This window comes from Rhipicephalus sanguineus, chromosome 2 (assembly GCF_013339695.2).
Source record: "Rhipicephalus sanguineus isolate Rsan-2018 chromosome 2, BIME_Rsan_1.4, whole genome shotgun sequence".
NCBI lineage: Eukaryota > Metazoa > Arthropoda > Arachnida > Ixodida > Ixodidae > Rhipicephalus > Rhipicephalus sanguineus.
This window is the reverse complement of record NC_051177.1, coordinates 69,375,838-69,401,679: the sequence shown is the minus strand read 5'-3', so window position 1 is coordinate 69,401,679 and position 25,842 is coordinate 69,375,838. Positions and strand designations below refer to the sequence as shown.

The 25,842-nt window shown below is 46.9% G+C and overlaps 1 protein-coding gene across 1 annotated transcript in view; it reads right to left on the bottom strand.

Moving 5' to 3' along the window:
* The window catches only part of LOC119383142 (myelin regulatory factor-like protein), a 118,756-nt gene extending 97,696 nt beyond the window's left edge, over positions 1-21,060 (bottom strand). Inside the window, exon 1 of the mRNA XM_037651155.2 lies at positions 20,796-21,060. Coding sequence (XP_037507083.1) covers positions 20,796-20,838 — 43 coding nt within the window. The 5' untranslated portion in view covers positions 20,839-21,060. The remainder of the gene's footprint in view (positions 1-20,795) is intronic.
* Positions 21,061-25,842: the final 4,782 nt, after the last annotated feature.

Below are 25,842 nucleotides of genomic sequence, written 5' to 3'. Positions count from 1 at the left end.
GCTGGTGCAAGTGCCACCCCTGCCCGACCTAAGCACGACTTCCTCACCATTTTCACGAGAACATCATTTGCTCCTGTCCTGCATTAGCGGAGCACTGTCCAGTGCCTGGAAATTTTGTAATCGTATCGATCTAATCCGCCGCCCTCGATCATGTTTTTCATAGCGCGGGCATTTATTATGTTAGTCCAACTATAAGCATTACTCGTGCATGACCTCCCACCGCTTTTTCCCCATTTTAATCACAATTACAATTCATAGCTTCTACTCACGTTCTACAGCTAATTCGTACCACTGCTTTTACAGCTCAGAGCTGTTATGGTCCAGGTTTGCCGTGTGTCGTAGATAGAAAATTATCGTCATCATGACACGGAACGTGCTCAGTCACCCACCGCCCAAGCATTCTGTACACATGACCAACAAGAGGAGATGAAACGTTCCCACCAGCTATGCTACGACCCAGACTTGCGCGACTGATTGCAAGCAGCGCATTTTTTCCCCTCTATAATGTGCAAAATTCCATCCTTTCCTGCACTCTGCCTATCGCTAGTTGCGCGACATTCTACCAAGTACTGCAGGTAAATGTGATCGGTACCGGTGAATACGGTGGTTGTACTTATCTGAAACGAATATTGTTCCATTGCCCAGACCATATAGCTACTGTTAAAGGAGTTGAGACTGCGTGTGAAATGCATTAGTGCCAGTATGCACTTCAGCAGATCTCGTGAATTCGAGTTCCCTACCACCACACACAAAATTTTCCAACACCTTTATCGCTGTGTAAAAGTTGTTTGGTTGTTGTTGTGTTGTGATTGTATCCACCAGTTTCGGTTTCCCAATTGTTCTGTGAGAATGCCAGGGGGCGCCGCTCTGGCATTTTAATTCATGTTCAACAAGCGACGTGTAAATAAACGCAGTGTGTGAAGAGTACTCGCTGAGTGTGGACGTTTCTTTTTCTTCGGCGCTTCGCGCCAAACCGCGTGTCCGTGGCTGGTTGGCGTCCCCGCCGGCCGCGTCAGCCACCGCCGGTCTTTCTCGACTGCTGCTGCGCCGGGACTGCCACCCACCAACACAGCAGTTGTCTCACGGCTAACATCCTCCCATTTAAGGGTGAGGTCGAATGGTAGGCACGCAGGAGCGAATACAACTTTCGTTATTGCCGACGTTCCATTGCGAGTAAAAGCGACGATGGCAGCAGGAGACTACGCAGCGAGTGCAATATAAATATTTCCGCAGCTACCGCTGCGAAGCTTTTGTATCGGATGTTTATGCGCATGCCAGGTAGCCAAAATCACTAGTGTTCCTAATGACGCCTTTTATCATCGTATATATATAGTTAGAGCTCACTGTCTGGCGTAATAAAATTTTTATGGCCGTAAAAGAGAGTGTGTTAACCGTAGGACAACGAAACACCTCTAAGGGAGTGAATTGTTTTAGAGCGTACTAATCCCGGATAAACGTGATTTGTTACGGCCTCAACCGAGGCAGGAGAGTATAATTTGCCAGAGAAAGCGAAGAGCGATTGGCGTGATGCAATAAGTGTTATGCAGCCGTCTATAATCTGTTTACAGGGGATGGGGAGATTTTACACGAGGAGTGAATATGAAGGCATTAGAGCTGTGCACGGGCCGTATTTCCGAGCCCGAGCCCGGCCCGGGCCCGCTGACTTTGTCGAAGGCCCGCCCGAGCCCGACGGCAAAGGGCTGCGAGCCCGCCCGGCCCGGCCCGACGTACGAAAACACAATCCCGGGCCCGGCCCGGCCCGGCCCGGCCCGGCCCGGCCCGGCTTTTTCAAGGTTCGCTGCGAAAAAGAAACATCGTTTTCCGCTAATTTGGCATTTTATTGAGCATATCAAATATGATTACACAGATTACAAATTGTCGTGCAAAAACAGCAAGCAGTCCAACGATTTAGGCTTCAACGAAGTGCGGCGCTTTTGCCCATGCAAGTGTCAGCTTGCACGAAGGCGATCTACGTCGGATCGCTCGTCACTGTCGCGTGCATTTTCACTCATATAGGATTTGGCCTTAAATCTAACGCGAACAGTCGCGTGGCGCCGTCATTAGCTCAGGTTATGTTACTTCTCTGTTTGTCGGAGTGCAACAGAGGCAGTGCTTTACCTGCTCCCCTTTTGTTTAAAGTAGCGAATGGAAAGGAAAAGCGGTAAAGGGCGGTCGCGGAAAAGGCGCCCTATGCGTGCTCGAAAACAATTCCTGCTCATTCTCTATGTTTCGGGCTTGAGTCGGGCTTTGCACCGGGCCCGAGCCCGGCCCGATAAAACTCCAAGTAGCCCGAGCCCGGCCCGGGCCCGAGTTGAAAATACGTCGGCCCGCCCGAGCCCGGCCCGCGGGCCGGGTCGGGCTTTCGGGCTACCCGGAGCCCGTGCACACCTCTAGAAGGCATGCAATGGGGCGCGGCGGTCTGAATGATCATATCCGAAGAGTCCGTGTACGGTATGGAATGTAAGCATGGATAGCTTTTAAATGCGAAGCATTTCTTAGAAACACTTTGGCACTTTGAGCGTTTCTCTATCTATCTATCTATCTATCTATCTATCTATCTATCTATCTATCTATCTATCTATCTATCTATCTATCTATCTATCTATCTATCTATCTATCTATCTTACCGCCTACGTCTGGGTGCTCTCATGATCGTCTCCTTAACTTGGTGTAGACCAAAATTGTCATGAGAGGGTAAGAGGATTTGACAAATATGACTGTCGGGTCATGACATGAATGACGTGAAAATCCTGTCAGGTACGTCGTCAAACAATTGCCTCCAGACACTTGTGGCACATACCCGTTCACCACGTGCCATGGTGTACCGGTATGCGCCACAGGTGAGTGACAGTTTATATCTTCCCAGGAACGGTGAGAACAGACATTGGTAATTAATTTCGAGAGCGTTAAGAAAAACCGACATCGGCAGCGTTGACCCGAAGAATGCAAAGATTAAAAATTACGGTCCCAGCAGGAATCGAACACAAGCATTCTGCGTGGCAGTCAGGTATTCTACCACAGAGCCACGCCAGGTCTAGAAAGTGCTTTGGAAAAACACTCTATGCAGGCGTAATGTCGATTCAACGTCAATTATGGTTCTGGTGCTGGCTATTTAATTTTATAACAAAGCAATAAACGCTACATATGTACACCTATGATACAGGTGTCATATCAGATTAACGCCTGTGGTTCCAGTGTTGACTCCGCTTTTGTGGCACTCTAATAAACAGTACATTTGTATTCCTATGATTCAGCAAGCTATATTGAAGCATTGGCCGACCCCGTAGGAATACATTAACGAAAGTTGCGTATGATATTCAAGTGATTGCACCGTAAGTTCACTTAGTTTCGATAATACTGACGTATGTACTCTAACGTGAGGGCTGACGTTACGTCGCACCATAAGTTACCGTTTAAACGCCAGTGTTTTAGACGTGCCTGGTAAGCCCACGATGTGCACACCTACTACAATTACAAAAATACGTCGATCCACCTCATAGCGCTTGGCTCAAGGCCATAAAATACAGCCTAGAAGTACTCGCTGACTGCTTCGCATGAAACCGATTCCCACAACGCGTGGAATCTGCCGATTTTTTTTTTCTTTTTTTTTATGCGATGTCTCCCAGCCAAGGGCGTAGTGACATTTCTACACACAACGGCCTGCTGCCGCTTGGCGCGCTATCTAAATGGCCAGCGTTTTCCGCGCACGGTTGAGTGGCAAACAGGCAACACGTAAACACTCCATGTCTCAGACACCGCACAAATAACAGCCTGACGAGTCCTCGCGCTGAATGAGATGCGTACACGCATCCTCGCGTAAGGGCATTTATTAGCTTTGTAGTGTGCAAGAGGGCTCGCATGGTTAAGCGAGCTTTTTTTTTCCTCGACCCACAGGGGCAGGGGGGCAGAAGGAGGACGCCTCCTCCGCCTGATCAGGGGGGTTCAAACCCCCACCCGCCCCCTGAAATTTTTCAGTTTTGCTTGCGTATATATACACGCACACATACAAACGCACGAAGGAACATGCATGCAGTATGGTTGCACCCCCCCCCCCCCGAAAAAAAATTCTGGTTACGCCCCTGCTGATATGCCTCGTCTCTGCACTACGTTCTGATCGTAAAGGCCTCAGAGGGAGGGGATAGGAAAGACGGGGGGGGGGGCGGGGATGGGGGGCGGAGCTGCGGTGAAACTTTGCCAACTCTAATGGAGAACCTTGCGTACGCCTATGCAGGCGGGTCTCCCATTTAAGCCTCATCTTTCAATCGATCACTATTGGACGTTTTGATTCGACTGACACACGTAAGCTTGTCGAGGTGGCTATAAATCAGCACTAGATCGGCAGCCACGGCGTTGCTGAGCACAAGATTATACGCATTCCCCCGTTCCAGCGGGAGTGTAATTCAAAGACGTTCATATATCCGGTATTTCTCCTTACACTCAAGAACTCCGCATGAGCGAAGTTACCCGCAAACCACTCCCTAAAGCATATCTCATGCATTTTTTTTTCAAGAGTGCCCGTAAATGATCTTTCTTTTTTTTGTTTCCCTTTGGGGTTTGGGGGAGGCGGGAGAAGGGACAAAGAAGGCAAGTCTCCGCTCAAAATATTCAGTTTTTGCAACAGGTAGCCAACTGATAATGATCATGACTCGCCCGAAGTTACAAGCTCTTCATGTTTTATTTGTTCATGGACTATCCATTATTGAAACTCTGGCTATAAGTTACCCTTTGTACTTTTTGAGATATATAAGTTCCTCTTGAATACTGCACTTTTTCAACCAATGTCTTTTTTGTCTGTTTCATTCCTTTTTTACCGAACCAGCATATTACAGGTAACTGCAACACACACACACACACACACACACACACACACACACACACACACACACACACACACACACACACACACACACACACACACACACACACACACACACACACACACACACACAAATACACACACACAAATACACACACACACACGCACGCACGCACGCACGCACGCACGCACGCACGCATACATACACAAACACAAGGTAAAATCGCCGTTCGGCGATAAACACTCGCTAAAATTAGCGAAATTTTAAGCTAAAGCATACCAACCCTGCGTGAAAATCAAACTTCCGGTATTAACAAACAAATCCACGTGCCCATAAACAGGACAGTTGCCTTTCATGTCGGGTCGTTTATACTGTAACATTAAAACCGACGCTAAATATCGACGGGGCAGGGGCAAAAAGCGAAGCTCACGACAACAGCCACCTTCCTTTACGTTCCGCATTCATTTTTTTCTTGGCTAGCAGACGGGATCGGTGCTATAGACTGCTTTGTGCCGGTCTTGTTGAAACGAACAGTGGTCGCCGTCTGCGGACGTGTCCAAACTACGTACTTCGCGGGCAGCAGCGAAGGCTTCATTGATACGGTCATAAAAGAAAAAAAAAATAATCGATACGGTGTTGAGTGCGTCATTTTTCTCCCAGAAAGCCAAGATTTACGAGCCTTCCCGTGTGTCCAAAGTAATTAAAAAATATATATATGGATCACGATTACTTCTTTCAGTTCACCAACACGACACTGATTTAATGCCGCTGCGCATTATTCTTATCTTCTGAGGAACGGTCGGCTCTTGAAGCTCATTAGGGGCTGTCGCTGAATCAACAACCAGCTTCGTGGTGTCCATCGTCAGTCTTCAATTTCAACTCGGATAACATTTTATTATTTGTTTATTACGTATGTCAACGGCGTAAGATTTATTGTATATAACATTACCTGGATAGAGAAAAGCAACAACTTAAGTTCATAGAGCGAGAGAGAGAATTAAACTTTATTTTTTTTTTGGTCAGGCTGTTCACGCACGTATACGTGGGCGGTGATCTCAGTCCAAGTATAGCCGTGAACTTGAACTGATAGCCTAACAAACGCAGCGAACTGCCTAAGAGAATTGCGCAGGTGTGCCAATGGGAGCTCCTTCTTACACCGCAGGTGCGGCATGCCCAGTACAACACATACATCTTATTATATTTTAGGGGCGAAGCTCCTTAAGGCGGCACCCGTTCGTCCCTCGTAGTCTTAGTCGTAGTAGTCGTAGTGCGTAACAAGTCTTACGCTTTGACCTCCAAGGTGGTGCCGGTGGGAGATTTTTCCTGTGCGTTGTTGAACAATAAAAAATTCGCAGCGTGCGCGTTAACTAAAAGCCGAATTCTTCTGTCTCTCATTCCCCATTAGCAGCCATTGGCATGTTCCAGTAGGAAACGTTAGTAGAAGTAGAAGTGTAAGTGTTAGCTAAAAGCCGACTTCTTCTGTCGCTCATTCCCATTAGCAGCCATTGTTTACCTCCAAGGTAGTGCCTGGTGAGATTTCTCCTGTGCGTGATTAAACAATAAAAATTTTGTTCAAAACACCGTTGATTGATGAAATAAACCAACGAAAGACGCCAGATGTTTTGTAAAAGCAAAACGAAAGAACGCCAGATGTTTCTAAAGCAAAACGAAAAGACGCCAGCTGCTTAACGAAAGACGCCAGATGTTTTCTAAAGCAATGGTTTTCTAAACAATGAAAATTCACAGCGTACATGTAAAATTAAAGTGAGCTGCAAGTCGTCATAACTCATCGAACCTTTAGTATAAACGCGCCCGATCTCACGTCGGTGATGATGTACTGGGCAGAATTCACGGAAGATTCACGGTTTACGGATGAACTTCCGCAGCTTCGCCCACTCATCATCATTCACTCCGTGGATATGCTGTGATTTTTTGTTATTGCGACATAGACTTGCCCTTAAGGCATAATATTTTGTGTGTATGTGCATTAAATGTGCGCCGTTAGGCAGGTGTTGTGTATATATAAAGTGAAACACATACATACATCTTATTATATTTTTGTTATTGCGATATAGACTTGCCCTCAAGGCATAATATTTTGTGTGTATGTGCATTAAATGTGCGCCGTTAGGCCGTTGTTGTGTATATATAAAGTGAAACAGTGTCTTGTGTAATCTGTTGTCGTGTATCCATCGGTCATAACTGCTTGTCTCACTGTAGCGAAGGCCGGCTTGCAGGAGGTGACGGGAGCGTTCCGACCGTAACCCTTGGCATGTCCACATAAGATGGTATACACATCTGCTTGCATCACTGGAACAGAACAGTATGGACACGTAGCACCCACTGGTAAATGCGAACAGTTCCCGCGTTGAGATAACACCCTTGTTATGTGACACTGCGAAAAGGTGTCCACCGAAGGTCCATAATCGTAAACGACAATACCGACATATGTCTGGATTGCAAGAAGTGACGACTTATGCGTACGAAATAAAATGTGTTCATGAACCGATAGCGGGCTGAGCGTGTATGAAGCGTGTATACAGAGCGTATATGAAGCGACGCAGCTATTTGGCCTAGTTTGGATCGCTTCATGCTTAAGAAGCGCGAAAAACACGGGAACGAAGCAGAGACGCAGCGCCCGTACTGTATGTATCTCTGCTTCGTTCCCGTGTTTATCGTGCTTCTAAAGCAAGCGAATTTGTCAGTGGCTTAGAAAAAGAAACTTATAGTTGAGGACGAGCAGTTCTTATGCATATTAAAATAAATAAAAGAAACAAAAGAAAGAAAGAAAGAAAGAAAGAAAGAAAGAAAGAAAGAAAGAAAGAAAGAAAGAAAGAAAGAAAGAAAGAAAGAAAGAAAGAAAGAAAGAAAGAAAGAAAGAAGAAAGAAAGAAAGAAAGAAATAGTCAAATCTGGTTAAAGTGCAGTGATCAGGAAGAAATTGCATATCTCAAGGAGTATAGGAGTATCATCTGGTTCATTTCATCTGTAAGAATCCTTGTTTATCACCTGTAATACCCCTCCCCGTCCCTTTTCTATGAGCCACATGGCATTTCAAATGAATTAATGTTTCGCTCGCTCGCTCGCTCGCTCGCTCGCTCACTCACTCACTCACTCACTCACTCACTCACTCACTCACTCACTCACTCACTCACTCACTCACTCACTCACTCACTCACTCACTCACTCACTCACTCACTCACTCACTCACTCACTCACTCACTCACTCACTCACTCACTCACTCACTCACTCACCTCACTCACTCACTCACTCACTCACTCACTCACTCACTCACTCACTCACTCACTCACTCACTCACTCACTCACTCACTCACTCACTCACTCACTCACTCACTCACTCACTCACTCACTCACTCACTCACTCACTCACTCACTCACTCACTCACTCACTCACTCACTCACTCACTCACTCACTCACTCACTCACTCACTCACTCACTCACTCACTCACTCACTCACTCACTCACTCACTCACTCACTCACTCACTCACTCACTCACTCACTCACTCACTCACTCACTCACTCACTCACTCACTCACTCACTCACTCACGACGGAGCGTGAAGAGAGTACTTTCATAGACTTGTATCAGTTGTGTCAGTCTTTGTAACATCTCTGCAGTGGTCACTGTTGGCACACACGTAAAATTTAGAAGGTCGCGCTGTTTTAGCACTAAGTATGTTCTCGAATGGCCGCAGTTTCCGGAATATAATCATGTTCAAGTATGCAGCTGGTTATGCGTTCGCGTGCCTTGATGTTTAAATAAAACAGCCATACGCTTTATCTTTTCTTTGCTCTTCACTCTGATTATGCGTAGAGCATGCGTGCACGCTGCAATGCTTCTGCCCAGTAACATACTCGCCGAGCTGGCTCGATGACCCGACGAGTCGTCGCAGACAGCTAGTACAAGACGCCACCAGGGCCAGTCCCTTCTCGCTTACGCATCGCAGGTTCCATATTTCTGAGAACTGCGAGAAACCTGCTTCGCGCACTGAACACTCGACGCACGTTCCCGCCTGACCTGCATTAACGACAACATTACAAAACTTGGTTTATAGGGTACACCTTCGATGGAAAAGTCCCACGGACCTTAATGCATTTGTCTAAGACAACTCGAAGGCGAAATTCATATTCTTCTTCATTTTTCTCGGCCGATTGCGTCGATCTCCCCTCTACTCGAAAGCTTTCCGCAACCAACGTCATTTTGTTTTGCATTGCCTCCGGGATCAGAGGCATTGCAAGCTTCATGCACCTCAAGTGGTATTGCAGTGCCCCCGGAATCGGCCCACCTTTGACCAAGCGACGATAGCATGCGATGACGTCACCATGTGAAGTCAGGTTATGTGGTGCCATAGTGACGTCGTGATGACGTCGCGAATTTTGGTGATATGTGACTTCATGATGACGCCATAGTGTGGGCATACTAGCGTTTTACACTGCTAGTGTGCCCAATTAGAATAAAACAACTTCGATTGCGAGGATATGCGAACATACATAAAAAAGAAGATACTCCTGCAAAAACGACGGAGGAGTACTTCCTTTGTGGGAGTGCACGTCAATCCTCTAAATGGACATCTCGCACACGGCTTTGTGCTACCCGTAGATTTGTTGTTGTTGTTGTTGTTGTTTTGCCTGTGTACGTTCTGCAGGGCATCCCGAGAGCAACAAGTGGTCAAAGGTGTAAAAGTCCAGAGACGATTCATAAACGTGTTTCTCTCTCTCTCTCTTACCCTCTCGTTCTCCTTCTCACGCGGTGTAGGGTAGCAAACCACACAACGCCCAGTTAACCTCCGTATCGCTCCTTCATTTCCCTCTCTCTCTTTCGTGAACAGGGCCCTACATTTTCGTACACGTTTATTTGGAAGCAACACCGGGCGTGTTGCTATTTTTTTAGTACACTATTCAAGCATAATGCAGCATTTATTTCTGCGTCCATTTTACAGCATTAAACAACCTGAGGCCGAATACGCAAAGCTTCCAATTCCTAAGTGATCTTCAACACTGACCGCACGGTATCTCTAATTATATATCTTGAGTCAGGGTTCATTGAAGCTTTCTCTCACGAACAGCTTTAGCGTAAGACATCTTTTGTGAATACGCGGCCCTGATCTCCTATTCTCTTTCTTTTTCTTTTTTGCCTGCTATTTACTTCGCATCGTCTCAAACCAACAACTACGTGGAGGCGGAAACAAGATAATTTTGAAAGCGTACACGGCTGCTTTACTTGAACAACATCGATTATCGCGCCTTTTCGTTCGAAACAGTATAACGTTGTAAGCATAGGCGTGCGCAGGGGTTCCCCATCAGGGGGGAGGGGGGGCAAAGGTTCATCGCAGCGCCCCCCCACCCTACTGAGTCAATGTATGGGGCAGATTTCGCCCCCCCCCCCCCTCTTAGGTGACTAGAAGGGTCAATGTCAATTTTGCCCCCCCCCCCCCTCTTTGGTGACGCCCCCCTGCCCTCCCCCCCCCCCCCTGTGCGCACGCCTATGGTTGTAAGACTCATCGTGACATCTCAACCTCAGCATTTCTTCCTGTTTCAGGAAAAAAAAAAACAAATGAAATTTAGGTTTGTGGACATTTTTGTAATCGAGCGAGAGATTAACCTTCATGGCAGGAAGGCCAGATGAATTTAACTATAGTGTATACTCGAACAGGCATTATTCTTGTACATTCTAGATTTAGCTCTAGCGTGTTACACTACCCCGTGAAAAGAGATTTGAGGAAGTCTATAAAGTATGATAGAATATTTTATATCCTCGGTTTCAGTGACAATAGATCCCATTCGGCGTTTGGACACACGAAAAAAAGAAAAGCGTTAGCTCTCGTGGCTTCGAGCATAATGAAAAAAAAGTACGTTGTAGCTCTTGGCTGCCTATATTAGCCAGCCTTCGTACAAAGAGCGTAGGCCGACTATAATAGTAATCACGCAGTAACAAGCGCGGCTGCTATACAAGTTGCATTTTTTTCATTGTTAACATTCGTTGGGGACCCCTTAACAAATATGTTCGGTAAGCGTCTACTTTGTATAGTAAACAATTTATGTATACACAAATTAAATTCGAGACAAACTCAAATTCGAACAGTATACGACCGCCTAACAACACAGTTGTGTTTACAACTGTCCCTACTCAGAAATTGTGTAGGTGCGGCTGTAAATAACGCTCACTCATTTCCGCGACGCCAAGGTCTTTGGAAACTGTTTTGGAATGCCGAGGCAGACGGGACGGGTTCAGTGAGCTTTGTGGCCGCAACTTGTTCTGCATTCTTAAGTTGACGCAGAACATAGCAAGTACTTTGTCAGTGCCGCGGACGTTCTGGATGCTTAAGAACTTTTAAAAGACCTAACATTCGCAAGTTACGAAAGAAGTGAGTCTTCTCGCATTTCAGCCGTCGTGGGCGAAGTAAACAAAACTTGAACACTTATTAAGGCGAAAGCCTTAAATGCCTGTGTTTCGAGGTCGTGTAAGTTCCAAAACAAATGGTCCAAAAATAGAAATGAGAGCGCCAGCTGCGCGTGTACTAAACAGAAAGTTCAATGAGCAGAAAGTTCAACAACAGATCAACAGAAGGTCCAACTAAGCTTTCGCCTAAACATTCCTAGAAAGTGCTCAGCATATCCCAATTTTTTTCGTTCGACTCCTTGGCAAAGCACCGTTGTCCGGTCTTTACCGACGCGAAATTGAACTGCGTCGGCGTCGTAAGGAAGTCACGGTAAGCCGTCAAAATCGTGATGACTCCAAGGCGGGTCGTCAAAGTCAATGACGTCACTGTGAGTTGGAGCGGGAAGTTCACGGCGGCGTCGATGCGTGTTATAGTTCTTGCAATGCATTCTGTCTGGCTTAGCAGGCCTCGTCTCACTGTACAATTAGGCTTTTCTCTTCTTTATGTAGAAAGGTGACTCGCGAATAGAACTGTGTTTATTTTTCTCCCACTAGCAATCGCAGTAGTAGTAGTAGTAGTAGTAGCAGCAGCAGCAGCAGCAGCAGCAGTAGTAGTAGTAGTTGTTGTTGTTGTTGTTTACAGACAAGAAACACGCTTATTTCTGCAACACATAAGGAAGTACGGCGCAGCGTCGTTGCGAGGATGAGGACGGAGGGGAATGAAAGAAGAGAGCTGAAAGGAGATGCCACTTACTCGAGATTATAAGATACCCACAACACCGAGCGCCAGGCCGGGGAAAGTATTTCTCTTCCCATTAGAAAAACCCAGTTGGTGCCCGGCGGCACGGGAGTCGAACCCGGTGCTTCCAGCATTGGAAGCGGATGCTCTAACCATAGAGTTTCCTAAAATTAACTAGAGGGGACTCTGGCGCTGCGATCGTTCAGCTACCATGGGAATGATGGGTAGTACACAAATTTGCCTAGTCTTCGTGCTTGCGGCTTCAAACGTACTTGTGGGTACTTGTGGCTTTGTTTATTGCTGTGTTTTGGCGTTCGTTTCGGATAAAAGAATGGACCGTTGTGAACTTCGTGACCAGGTTTGAATTGCTGAGCCTAATGAAGTTAAAGTGGCGAAGTGAAACTGCTGACTTTTGCTGAACTTTGTTTTTCGACAAAGCGGATGCAGCCGACGCGGAGCCAAACGGAGCCGAAAGTACGAAGTTTAGACAAATTTGTGTACTACCCATCATTCCCATGCTGGCTGAAGCGTCATGCGTTGCGGCTCCCATAGACACTAGCGCCAGAGTTCCCTCTAGTAAGTATTGTAGGAAACTCTATGGCTCTAACCACTTGACCACCAAAGTGGTTCTTGAACAAGGATGTGGCGCTATTTTATGCAACCCTTGCGGGAATCCGACTCTGCGACATCCCTGTGGCGTCCCATTCGGGTGTCTGCATGCAGAAGGCCTTCCTGCCACTCCCTCAAACCCTTACAACACATGACAGCGCGCACGGAAAACTAAATATGCAACGGCTGCTATGGCAATCGCGCCCTTCTCCTAAAACATTTGACATCATACTGAACGTTTCTTTACTTCCTTGGACACTTGGCGCGCGCGTTGTATCTTCACACAGCAAAGTAGCCAGTGCTGTCGTTTTGTGCACTGGCTTCGTTACGGGGCGCTGTCTGTCGCACAGGAGAAACCGAGACCATAATAGCGTCGATCGTAAAACACGGCCGGTATTTGTCAAGACATCACCTCAGAGATTATAGTTATCAACGCTTCTACCAGGGTTCTTTAAAACATTTCTGGGTCATTCCACGCCAAACGTCCCAGACATTGCGCTCGACCCTCTCCAATTGTATTGTAAAAAATTGTGGACGTTCATATCAGTGCACTATTTGGCCTCGGAAAGTATTTTTTGGAAAAAAAAAATTTTCTTGTCTGTTACAGTGATTTGAATTTTGCCGTAGTGGGTGAAACATAGGTTGCGAAAAAATACTCTAAAAAATACAATACTTTACGGAACGCCTTAAATATCTGCTGTTTACTTGAAAAGGAATGGCACTATCTTATTATCACCCATTGACGACCACTACTTTGTCTCACGATGTGCTTTGTGGTGAAGCAATGCTGCAGTTCTGCGCCCATTTTGATTATTTTTTAAAAATTCTACGAATATTACAGACAAAATAGGACTATATCACATGGCTGGATAGTTAGCAGTAAGCGTGTCAAAAAAGTATTGAAGTCGATGACCGAGCAGTTTCGAAGTAGAAGGGGCGCAAACATTGAAAAATGTGTGAAATGCTCCACGTTCAGGCACATGTAGAGTGGTGATGCAGTCCAAGTAAAAATGCACGCTTGGTCTTCTTGGGAAGAGTAAACAAAGGAGATTTATTTGTGAAAGTTTCGTCGGAGTGTTTTTTTTGTTTTTGGCGAGAAACAAAAATTTATGTTGAGCGTTCGCGGCATGCCTGGGCGCGGGCCCGTAAGTCCGCTTCACTGCGCCGCCACTGTTCCTTGGGGCAACGGAAGTATGCAGCGACCACGTGGGTGGCACGATCGTGTGCTGCTGTGAGTTTTCGCGTTTCGACACGCATTCTTCGGCTTTCCGCAGTGCCGCCGACGAAGTTTCAGGGAGAACGAGTGATGGTTCGTTTAAAATATATTATTATATAATAAAAGTGGCTAACAGGCACCGGGAATACACTTATAATTCTTTTTTATGGGCAGCTCGCTTGAACGTGACTCGCGCCATTCGTGCCTCGGAGCCGAATGGTGCTACGTATTCTTACGCTCGGATCTTCGGCAGAGGTGAACTTTGCTCCTGTGATCGCGTCGCCGAGCGAGCATGCGGCACTCGAAGATTCGTCTTTCGGCCGCATCCCTTGGCAGCGAGTAAGATAAACATTGCGAATGGTGAGTATACTGCTATCGTGTCATATTTTAGACGGAGAGCCTGTACAACGGAAACCGAAAGCGATAAATATACAAAAGGACGAAGCCGCCTTTAAGGCGGCTTCGAGTTTTTAAATGTCTATCGCCTTCGCTTAGTAATCGCAAGACGATTACTAATATGAAAGCATCGCATGCAGCATGGCAGAAAGTTGAGCTCTCAGCAAGGTTTGAGTCTACAATCTCCCTCAAAGGTACGCGCACGTTTCACCTTTTCGTGCCATCATCACTGACCACTCTTAATGCCTGGCTCACCACCTACTCAGCAACACAGGCATTTCAAGTGGCGAAGACCATACGTCGGCAACGGAAGTAAGAACTGCAACCTCCGCAGAGATCGAAAACACAACCCAAGCTCTGCGCCTGTCGTACGTGTGCATGCAGTGACGTGGCAGTGAAATCGTGCTCTGATCCGACTACTAACCGGCAGCCTTTAGTGCCCTTTAGAAACATTCTGCCAGCCATATACACTGTTTGCAAGTTTTCAGCAACGTGAAAACTCACAGCAGCACACGATCGTGCCACCCGCGTGGGCGCTGCATACTTCCGTTGCCCCAAGGAACAGTGGCGGCGCAGTGAAGCGGACTTACGGGCCCGCGCCCAGGCACGCCGCAAACGCTCAACATAAATTTTTGTTTCTCCCCAAAAACAAAAAACACTCTGATGAAACTTTCACAAATAAATCTCCTTTGTTTACTCTTCCCAACGAGACCAAGCGTGCATTTTTACTTGGACTGCATCACCACTCTACATGTGCCTGAACGTGGAGCATTTCACACATTTTTCAATGTTTGCGCCCCTTCCACTTCGAAACTACTCGGTCATCGACTTCAATACTTTTTTGACACGCTTACTGCCAACTATCCGGCCATGTGATATAGTCCTATTTTGTCTGTAATATTCGTAGAATTTTTAAAACATAATCAAAATGGGCGCAGAACTGCAGCATTGCTTCACCACAAAGCACATCGTGAGACAAAGTAGTGGTCGTCAATGGGTGATAATAAGATAGTGCCACTCATTTTCAAGTAAACAGCAGATATTTAAGGTGTTACGCAAAGTATTGTATTTTTTAGACAGGGGCGTAGCCAAGGGGGGGTTGGGGGGGTTAAACCCCCCCCCCCCCCGAAATTTTTCAGTTTTGTTTGCGTATATATACACGCACACATGCAAACGCACGCACGAACATACATAAAGTATGGTTGAACCCCCCCCCCAAAAAAAAAAAAAAAATTTCTGGCTACGCCCCTGTTTTTAGAGTATTTTTTCGCAACCTATGTTTCACCCACTACGGCAAAATTCAAATCACTCTAATAGACAAAAAAAATTTTTTTTCCAAAAAATACTTTCCGAGGGCAAATAGTGCACTGATATGAACGTCCACAATTTTTTACAATACAATTGGAGAGGGTCGAGCGCAATGTCTGGGACGTTTGGCGTGGAATGACCCTTCTATAACTGAAGGACCCTGCCTCTACTATAATAGTGAGAACGCTAACACGGATGCGTAGAACGACGAAGAGAATGTATAACACCGCTGGAACAACGTTTGATAGACGATAACAAACACGAAACAGTGAATCCAATGCTGTTACAAAGATTTATTTAGACAGTCCATAGACTATCTAAACCCATTTCTAGAGTGTCTATAGACTGCCTAAATATATTTTTGTAAGGAATAGGGCTCGCGGTGGAAGAACGAAACACGGCGGCCGCGTAACATAGATTGAGTAGAACGAAATCAGCCAGGAATGAATTTCCAAGGTACAATGGCGAGGTCGAGCGACCCTCGGTTACGCAAAGGCGTCGAGGTCAAGCCAGGTTAACCCGCCTGAAGCATCATTACCATCATCGTGCCACAAACATCACCACCGCAGCAGACGCAGCAGTTCAGCGCAACCACTAAACTACTACACGTGTGCAGCAGGCGCACACCGCGGGCCTAATTGCAAAAGATGTTGCTTTTTGACCACGTTCACTCGTTAGGTGAACGCTCTGGACGCTATGCTAACGCTAAAGTTCTAATTTGAGGTGTTTCTTTGTGTCTCAACCGTGTGTATAAACGTCCTCTCCTTATCCACGCCTCGTCCCTTGCTGTCTGAGCACCTGGGCCCTCAAACCTTCAGAGTAGTTAATCGAAGCCACGTAGTCGGTAAAGAATTACGAAAACGACGGAGAAAAGCTGAAAAAGAAAAAAACAAGCATTCGTAAGCAGACCCTCGCGTGCAATAATTGCAGAAAACGGAGGGAACATTATCGCGCGCTAAAGCAACACACACCACCTATAGAAGACGCTGTGATTCACAACCATTGGCAGCATGTATGCCTTACATAGGAGGCACACGCTGACGTCATCTCAGCCTCGATAAAAATGGCGTACACAACCGGCGCGACGCAAAGAAGCGCAAGCTTATCATCGCGGAATCGTTCTGGCAGCTATCAACGGCGGGTCAACGAAAGAGGCGTGATCCGCGGGGTCATGGCAGTCGACCCCTATTTTTAAAAGAAATGCACGAGAGGACACAATTGAAAACTTTGACGCCCCCTTTTTATACGCCCGAAACGAGTCGTGTTCCACACGTTGCACCAATCACACACATATATAAGAGAGGGCTATCATACAATTTTGCAGCCTGGCGGGCATAAAAAAAAGAAAAAAAAAAAGCTGCTACATCACATCGACGATCGGCGTGGTGTATACGCGAGGTGCATGAATTATTTTTCCCCGTCGGGCGCGTTGCAAACCCCTTGCGAAACAAACCCGGCCTGACCACCGTGGAGGTGTGGGCGAGGGCCCCCCCCCCCCCCTATTACGACTTTCTTTCGCTCTCACCCTAAAAACTACACTTGTTTTCTAGGCTTTCTCTCTTTCTCGCTCTTGCGAACTCTCTCTTTCCTCCTCTCCCACGCGGTCGCTGACGTCACGGAGAGCCGAACCGGACGGTTGTTCTTCCTATGGGCGGCCGCCGCTTTTTTTATACACACACATCCTGCTGGTGGACTGCAGCAAGCGGCATGGCCGCGACAAATCGCAGTCAGAGAGAAACATGGCGGTCATAAAATTTCTGCGGCCGCTCGCCTCCTTGCGCGCTGGCGCGCCGGAATCGGCGCTTTCGATGAGCCAGATGAGCCCGAGGCACCTTCCAGAGATCGAGACGCGTCGTGTGCGTGAGCGTCTGTGTGCGTCTGTGTTTCCTTCGCTCTATAATTTCTTATCAGCAAATACTAAATCCGGAATATCGATACTCCCTACAGAACGCTGCCAAAGTATGTGCGCCGTGCCTGAAACGACACGTATAGCGCACGCGTGCTCAGGCAAGGACGCAATTCGACGCTAGCTTCCTTCACGAGTTCGCATTAATCCAAAGAGTTTCGCGTGATTACCTTTCGGTTATGCGAAGCGCGAATGTAGGTACACAAATGAACGAGGAAATGGGTGTTCGTTATAAGCGGGTAGACGGGGAGAGGCGGGTTGGGAGCTGGCTGCGTCTCGCTTTGAAAGCTCAAATGACCGCGCAGCCAAATGACGTGTAGCCACTCTCCGTACAGGAGCTATCTACAAAACGTAGCCGATGTCTCATCCTCAGAATCGTTTCTTCCCTTCGCTATGTGTAATGACGCGTGAGAAGACACGTGGACGTCGACGCTAGGCCACGGTGAAACCAGCGTTGAAATTGGATTCACACACCGATTACATCGAACGTACTTTCCCGTACCCGCCCCGGTGGTCTAGTGGTTATGGCGCTCGACTTCTGACCCGAAGGTCGCGGGATTGAATCCCGGCAGCGGCGGCCGTCTTTTCGATGGAGGCGAAAATACTTGAGGCCCGTGTACTTGGATTCAGGTGCACGTTAAAGAACCCCAGCTGGCCGAAATTTCTGGAGCCCTCGGCGTCCTTCGTTATGATATCGTGGTTTTGGGACGTTAAACCCCACAAATACTGTATTAGTACTTTCACGTGAAAATAAAACAAAAAGTCTGTCGGATATTACGTACATTAGCGGTTAACGTAATATGCGCACGTCTCGGTATAAACGACATGACCAAGCTACTCACATGAAAGCGGATGTTTTCAATGTGAACATTTCTGCGCGCTTGCAGCCACGTCTCGTGAGTTCGAGGAAGGTGTTTAATCGGATACATCGATGAGTACGGTCGGTGATACACATTTACAGATACAGTGGCAATCATCACGGACATAGTCGTTCAAACGGAGACAACATTTCGCGAAAGGGGGAGGTATACTGACTACAATTATCCTGCATATATTGCGGGCAATACGTTTATCCATAATAAGATCTGCTTGACCACAATAATTCGGCAAAAAAAAAGATTAAGTTTAAAAAATCTAACTCCATAAATTCTCTGAGCATTCTTCAAGATATTAATCACATGAACCATCTTGAATTCGTTTACGCGCGAAGAACAAAAATCCCGTATTTTTTAAAACTCTATTTCAATTCATGATTTTCATCATATTTGATTAATGTGTTATTTTCACTCGGGCGATTGCCAACCTTGATCCCCCTATAGCGCCCCGCCACGGTGGTCTAGTGGTTATGGCGCTCGACTGCTGACCCGCAGGTCGCGGGATCGAATCCCGGCCGCGGCGGCTGCATTTTCGATGGAGGCGAAAATGTTTGAGGCCCGTGTACTTAGATTTAGGTGCACGTTAAGGAACCCCAGGTGGTCGACACTTCCGGAGCCCTCCACTACGGCGTCTCTCATATTCATATGGTGGTTTTGGGACGTTAAACCCCATATATTATTATTCCCATATAGCAGCATTTTCCTTTTGACATTTGTCAACCGGCACAATTCGGTCACGTCATCGTAAGTACGTTACACCTTACGATAAGACTGTATTGAAAGAAATTATTTCTAAAATTATATACTTGGCAAGAGTGATGTTCAGTCACTTAAAGAAATATTTAAAAAATGTGTATGTGCGCGTGTGTGTGTGTTTATCCGGACGCTGGAAAGCGTATAAACAATGCGCCATAGCAAAGAAAGCGTGACAATGTTGCTTATAAAAGGTATCAAGTTGCACAGTGCAGTAAAAAAGCAAGTTCACGGTGCCTGCTTATACAGGAAGTCTGAACAAACGCGTTACGAATGTTCTCCCGCATGAATGAACCAGGAGGGCGACGTCATGACTGCTTAATTACGAAGTTCCCCGCATAAAACAAAACTTCCTGTCTCTGGATCTCCTACGGCGTTTATCATCTTGTTGTTGCAGGATGTAAGATGTCACGTTGCTTCGGCGCATGAGTTTCGTTGCGCAACGAGTCGCGCGCTGTGCGCGCAACAACAAAGCAACCGAGCTCCGGAGGCGTGATACAACGGCAAAGAATGCGCTGTAAACAGATCGTATACGACGCGATTCCATTGCGCGGATCTCCGCGCGCATCTCTCATCGGCGCGTTGTTTCCATTCGTCCCAAGGGCGCAATTATTAGAGCGCGTTAACCTTACACTGTGCTGAATGAACGCACATCGGTATCAATGATAACGTTATCCGAGCCACTGCCGAATGACAGTTAGCGAAGGTGTGCAGTCTGAATCACACTTGTCTAGAGCGGTCGGGCGCGTGGCTGTGGACGCTGTCACCGTCCGCAACTGATACTTCGCGTTAGCATGCATGCAGCCTACAAGCTTCTGTTCATGCTTGAATTTTAAAGCACAAGGACTTGACATGCGGTATGATTGTGTTTGGTATTATTACGGCGCTGGCCTCTGCACATGTTTGTAATAAACGACAGCTCAATAGCGGCCGACTGGCCGCTATATAGGCAAGTTTCATTCAAACTGTACTCGAAGCCGACATGTTGTAAGCTGCAGTCCGGGCACGTTCACGTAAACCAAGCTGTACGACATGCGATCGCTGCTTTATCGGCACGGCAGGACCTCCCGCGTGCAAAACTAGCACGCTAAAGGAATTAAACGCCTTCGAGTTTTTAAAGGATCAGGCGGCGAAGCACGCCGGAGGCGGCGGCAACAGCTAGCGGTGGCCCCCCTCTCGCAACGGAATGTGAATGACCGTGAATGTTGGGCCATGAAGGGCCGAGCGGGCGCTTAGGCCTAACCAGCCGCACCGACCGGCTGACGTAGACGTCCGGCAAGCAGCGGTCGCAGGCACGGGCTGCCGACATGCCCTAGGACGCGCGCGACCCAACCTTGGACGAAAGGCAGGGATGGAATGGTGTGACCGAAAAACGTAATTCCGTGAAGCCGTGAGGCCGGGTCAAAGCGCAAGTCCGAAACTCCGAGGCCGCGCGCCGGAACTCGATAAACAAACGCGAGCGCTTAAAAGGATGCGCGAAACTTTTCCGAAACGGTCGTCGATTCACCGAAGCGCGCGCGTGCGCGACCCAACAAGGAACCAACATTTTCGCGAGAGCGGAGGAATCGAAGCAAAAAACTGCAAAGCTAAGGGGGGGGGGGGGGACACGCGTTTTTTCTCTTCCTTTCCCCCCGGAAATCGAGAGGTCCCGCCGCCAAGAGAGTGCAATAACAACATGCAACAGGTAGGCAGGCTCCGCTCTGCGCCACAGATGTGAGAGAGAGAAAGCGCGAAAGGGCGAGCAGGAGGAGGAGAGGCGACGGAGGCGAACTTACCCAAGACCGCCTGCAGCGCTTGGTCCTCGCCGACCACATCCATGACGCGCGTCGTTGTGTTTTCGGGGACCGATTGAGCGGCACCGGTGTGGTAACTCCGGGTTACGACGTCGATCAGGAACCCACCATGGTCACTGGTGCACGCACACTCGAAACACGTCGGAAGGCACCGCTAGCTGGCCACACAAAAGCGTCGCGAACGGCGAGGCACCATGTTCACTGTCACTTGCGCAGCGCTGGCTGCTCGGCGCTGGCTGAACGCCGCTACGGCCGCTGCCGCTTCGCCGAGCGGCCGCTGTTGGCCGAGGAGGAAGAAGCGGTTCGTCGAGGGGAGGGTGAACGGGGGAGTCACGTGATCACTCTCGCTCCTTCCGACGTGGGACGGCCCGCGAGAAAGGGACGGGGCGAAAGCAGTGCACGCGGGGGTCTTCCTGGCAAGGTGTACCTGCTCACCGTTACCGCTGGAGAACTTCGCTGCAAGTTGGTGGCTGTCATAAGGCACAATGGCTTAAAGCCAGTTAGCAAGACGAAGTAGTCCAGAATAAGGCAATTCTTAGCTGACCACCATCTGAATCGCGCGAAATATAGTAATACCGCGATTCATTTCAAGGGCTTCATTAAGCGCGCGAGAAAACGAATATCGTCGCAAGTTCTGGTCATTGCAAAGCACGATTACTACTTTTGCGAGCAACCGTCTTGCTCAACGGCTTCTCTGTGCGTTCTTACTCGATTTTTACAACGTAGCTGTTAAGCTTCTCGTTTTGACGCGTGCTTGGCGTGACCTGAAAACTGTCATCATCATGAACCGGCACGCGCTCTCTTCGTCCTCTTCTTCCTCTTCTGATTGGCTCCCAGAACACGTGCGTCGATTTGTCCGGCGTGGGATGCAATAACTCTGATGGGCGCCAGAGCGAGTACAGAGAGAGAGAGAATTAAAGGGAAGAAAGAAAAAAGATAGAAAAAAGGGAACGCAAGTATAGCCATGTATAGTATAGTATAGTATAGTATAGTATAGTATAGTATAGTATAGTATAGTATAGTATAGTATAGTATAGTATAGTATAGTATAGTATAGTATAGTAAAGGGTGGGAAGGGTAAGTGAGGATAAGAAGGAGGAAAAGGAGGAGGGCAACGGCACCAGCTCCGCTGCTTCCACAGTCTTGGTACCACTAGTGCGTAGGTGTCCTAATTTTTCTTTTTTCTATACATTGAAGATAATCTGATCTATGCAGGTGCTGTGGCAAAGCGCTGAAAACTGTCATGTCGGCGACTCTCGTGAACACCTCATTTTACCATCTTGCCCTCTCATCCGCACTTCCCTGCCACTATATAGTCAGCCAGGCTCGATGCTGATCAACATTTTTGTCTTTAATTACTGTCTCACTCTCTTTCTCTGTGCAGCTGATAATCACCCATTATGTTCAAGGCTACTGAATGTCGCAGACACATCATTATATCGTAGAAAAAGAAAAGCTCACGGGGATCAGGTACAAGCGAGTCCACGAGCTGTTGTTGACACAGAATCCATGACGAATTGAAAAGGTACATCTCTACTGCTCCACCATTTTTATCAGCGTGAACGTTGAATCTGTGCATATTCACGCGTGAATTCCAAATGCTAGTGTAGTGTTATATTCATTCCTTCTCGGGCTCGTCCTTTTAGGACGTGTTCGGAGATTGTACGTGCCGCGTAACATATGAATCTGTCGGCAGTTCTGCCGTTCTGAGTGCCAACATTTTCTTTGAACGTGGTTTTCATGTCATTTTGGATTTTCCCTGGCCCGAAAATCGCCACCAGCATCATTTTACAAATTGGGCAGAGGCCATGGAGGGGTGGGGGTTGGCTGGCGATCAGCAGTAAGGGCACACATACGCACCCGCATCAAACTCACGCATACTTACAAACAGCGCTTGTGGGCAGAAAGAATTTCTCAACACATATGTTAACGTTCTTGCACACTCATATGTGTTGAATTTCTCAACAGTTATGACTACCTATGTGTTGAGGAGATAGGCATTAATTTGTCCAATAGTGCATGTCCACACCGCATGAGTAAAGTATGCAATAACTGCCCGCTGCTGTAGCACAACTGACACTAAACCGACGTGAAGTTTCGTTGAGTCAGCGCTCACGAGCTTAGAAACGGATCAGTCATTGGGTTCGTACTGAAAGGCAGTCTGGCAACGACACTACCGTAGTAGTGCACCCAGATCGGCTAGAAGTTAGGTTAAATAAACTATAAAGCATGAAGCAAAGTTTCGTGACGCTTTGATGAGGGTGAATCTTGCCTCCTCCGCTGCGTCTTCACTGCATCACGAATAGTTATGCAGTGAAGACGTAAACAGACCACAATACAATGTGTAAGCTTCATTACATAGCATACCTTTAGTGCGGCGAAGCTAACTTTACGAAATCATGCATAGATTATTTTTTAATTAATTGCCGTAAAAGTTGGGGACAGAATTTGATTTTACTGCGAACGCCGGTTAGCACAAAAAGGGACAGAATGCATTTTTTTTTTCGTCCGTTCGCAGTGACCACCTCCTGTTGATCCACGATGATGCTCGTGACGTAAAAAGCGCACGGCTCTTGCCTTTGGTACGGTGCATGGATGCGCTAAAGGCAATTTTCGAGAGCCCTTCAAACAGGAAAATAGTGCTAGACGCAAATGCAATCGCATATGGTATAACTTTCGCCTGAGGCGCAGTCGTTTTAACCTATCCTGTAAACCCATCATGTGATTGTCCCAGTAAAGTCACAAAGGATACGTTTCCGCCACTAGATTGCACGTTATAAACTGTTGTTTATCAGAAGCGCAAATGAAGCGTTGGAAATAAATAATTAGTTCATTCGTGTAAGAAGAAAAGGAGGTTGCCGGCGGATCTAGCCTTGCGAGATTTGCAAGCCGGTGTCCTCCTTTCAGATTATCTTTAAATGACGTCCTTTTGAAAGCGAAGCGCGGGCGGGCTACCAAGAAGTCACGCGCAGAGAGACGCAACAATGCACATGCCGGAAAATGTATGGCTTCTTGAGCAACTGCTTTTTCATGCCTGTCATGCTTGCCGGCATTGAATTTGCCGCTGATTTTCTCCACTTTTATAGTTCGTCTTGTGGATTTCACGCTTCGAAAAATGTGCAAGCTATTAGAAAGTAAATTCCCATATTTGCGAATGCAGTGACTATTCCGTTCGAAGTTATTGAATCCAATAGGGCAACGCTGCATTGCCTAGTCGAAAGTTTCGAATATGCGCACACGCCTTCCCGGAAGCCTATGCTCATAGGTCGGAGGAATTCTTGTTCTGTAAAAAAAAGGAACTAAAGATTTTTGATTGCCACACGGGTTCTTTCATTTAGGTGCACGTGAAAAAAATCCGACTGGTCAAAATTAATTCTGAGTCCCCCAGTAGGCCACTATACGCTGTATCTCATAATCATATCGGGGTTTAATTGGCACGTAAAACCCCAGCGTTGATCAACGCTCCGCCAGTCCCTGTGATTGCGTGTAACAAATCACGGTTTTAAATGCACGTGCGTCAAAGGGGGATACTAAATTAATTGAGCACTAAAAACAAGCATAATGTGAGCTTTTAACAGCTTACCCTCGTATAACAAAGAAAAACATTTTTTTAACCGTGAGAAAATGCTCGCGTGTCAAGCAAGGAAATTTAAGATAAAAAAAATAAAGGCACCTTTGCTTGAAAGAACATTAATTTTTTTCCCTTATAATCCAGTGTTATCGAAATCCTAAAGAAACTAAAAAGATCCGAATGAGTACTTTAGCAGCCTAAAGTGATTTGGTGTATACGTAATTTATAGCTCCCCTATATTATGTCACTGGCGCATGAGTTAGCATTCTGTCCAACTCACTAATGAAAAGTAGAATTTTTAAAATGAGACACTGTATAAGCACAGACACCACGCTGAGCCCGCCCTTAGTTCCGATAATTTTATTATTTCTTTTTATTTTTCTGCGTGTTCATTTCTTCGCAGATGCACGGCAGCTACCGGCTGGATTTTTTTAGATTTTAGTACTTAATTAGTTGTAATCCAGTAATTGCCCATTCTTATAGCTTGTTCTAGTTGTGCTCGCCTTTCTTCACTTTGCTTAAATCGAACCACATCATATCTTGATCACGCCATGTGTATTCAGACCAGTCGAGGCAGGCCTTGCAGTCCTTCCAGGGTCCTAAACCATAAGGTGGTACTTTTATTCACGCATATGAGGATGAAGCTGAGGCCGCGTACGCTCGGCTACAGCAAACGCAATGCCACCGGCGGTTGCGGTTTGTAAGTAGTGTGTGTGTGCCCCTTCCGTACCTGTCTTCTTGCGCTGTTTTTTCGTTACAATGCTACCAAACCAACTAGCCCACCAACAAGCATTAACAAGGTTTGTAAGAGTTGCCGCCCAAAAAGTGTGTCTGGGCATTGAAAAAAATTTTTAGAAATCGATCAGGCTTTATCGTAAAGTGATGGCGAAAAGTTAGAGCGCAATTCTTATTTGCACGTTCACTTGTTTTTTTGGAGAAAAGCGCACGCCGAACGCGCTTGCTGTGTCTAGCCGCGTTCAATTGAATCAGTGATGTTATAACGTTCATATATATTCAGTGTCTCCTTAACAGCTATTAAGGCATGCAGCGAAAATTAAAACAAACAAGAATGCGTCTAGTATACCGCTGTCGCGTTGTTTTGAAGAATTTTATTCCACAACTCGATCCATGTATAAAGTGTTAAATATAGCGTCTCAGTTATATATAGGTCCCAAAATAGGCCCCAAGAATAAAACCTTCTGTGGTTTTTTAAAGATTTTACGGGCTACTTCAACTATCGTATCGTACTCGTTAAAATTTGCGCGTCCAAAGAGAGGACACTTGCGCTCAAGTTGCGCGCGAAAGATTGCGCTGAAAGATAGTTTCGGTTTTTGTTCCTCTGAGTTGCAGTACAGCTTTGTAAAATTAATAGCGCAAGGATGTACGCAATCTTCTTCGCTATCGCAGTGCTCGTGATCTCGTGCATCTCGTGGTCAGAGCTGTCAGAGCCGTTGGGTC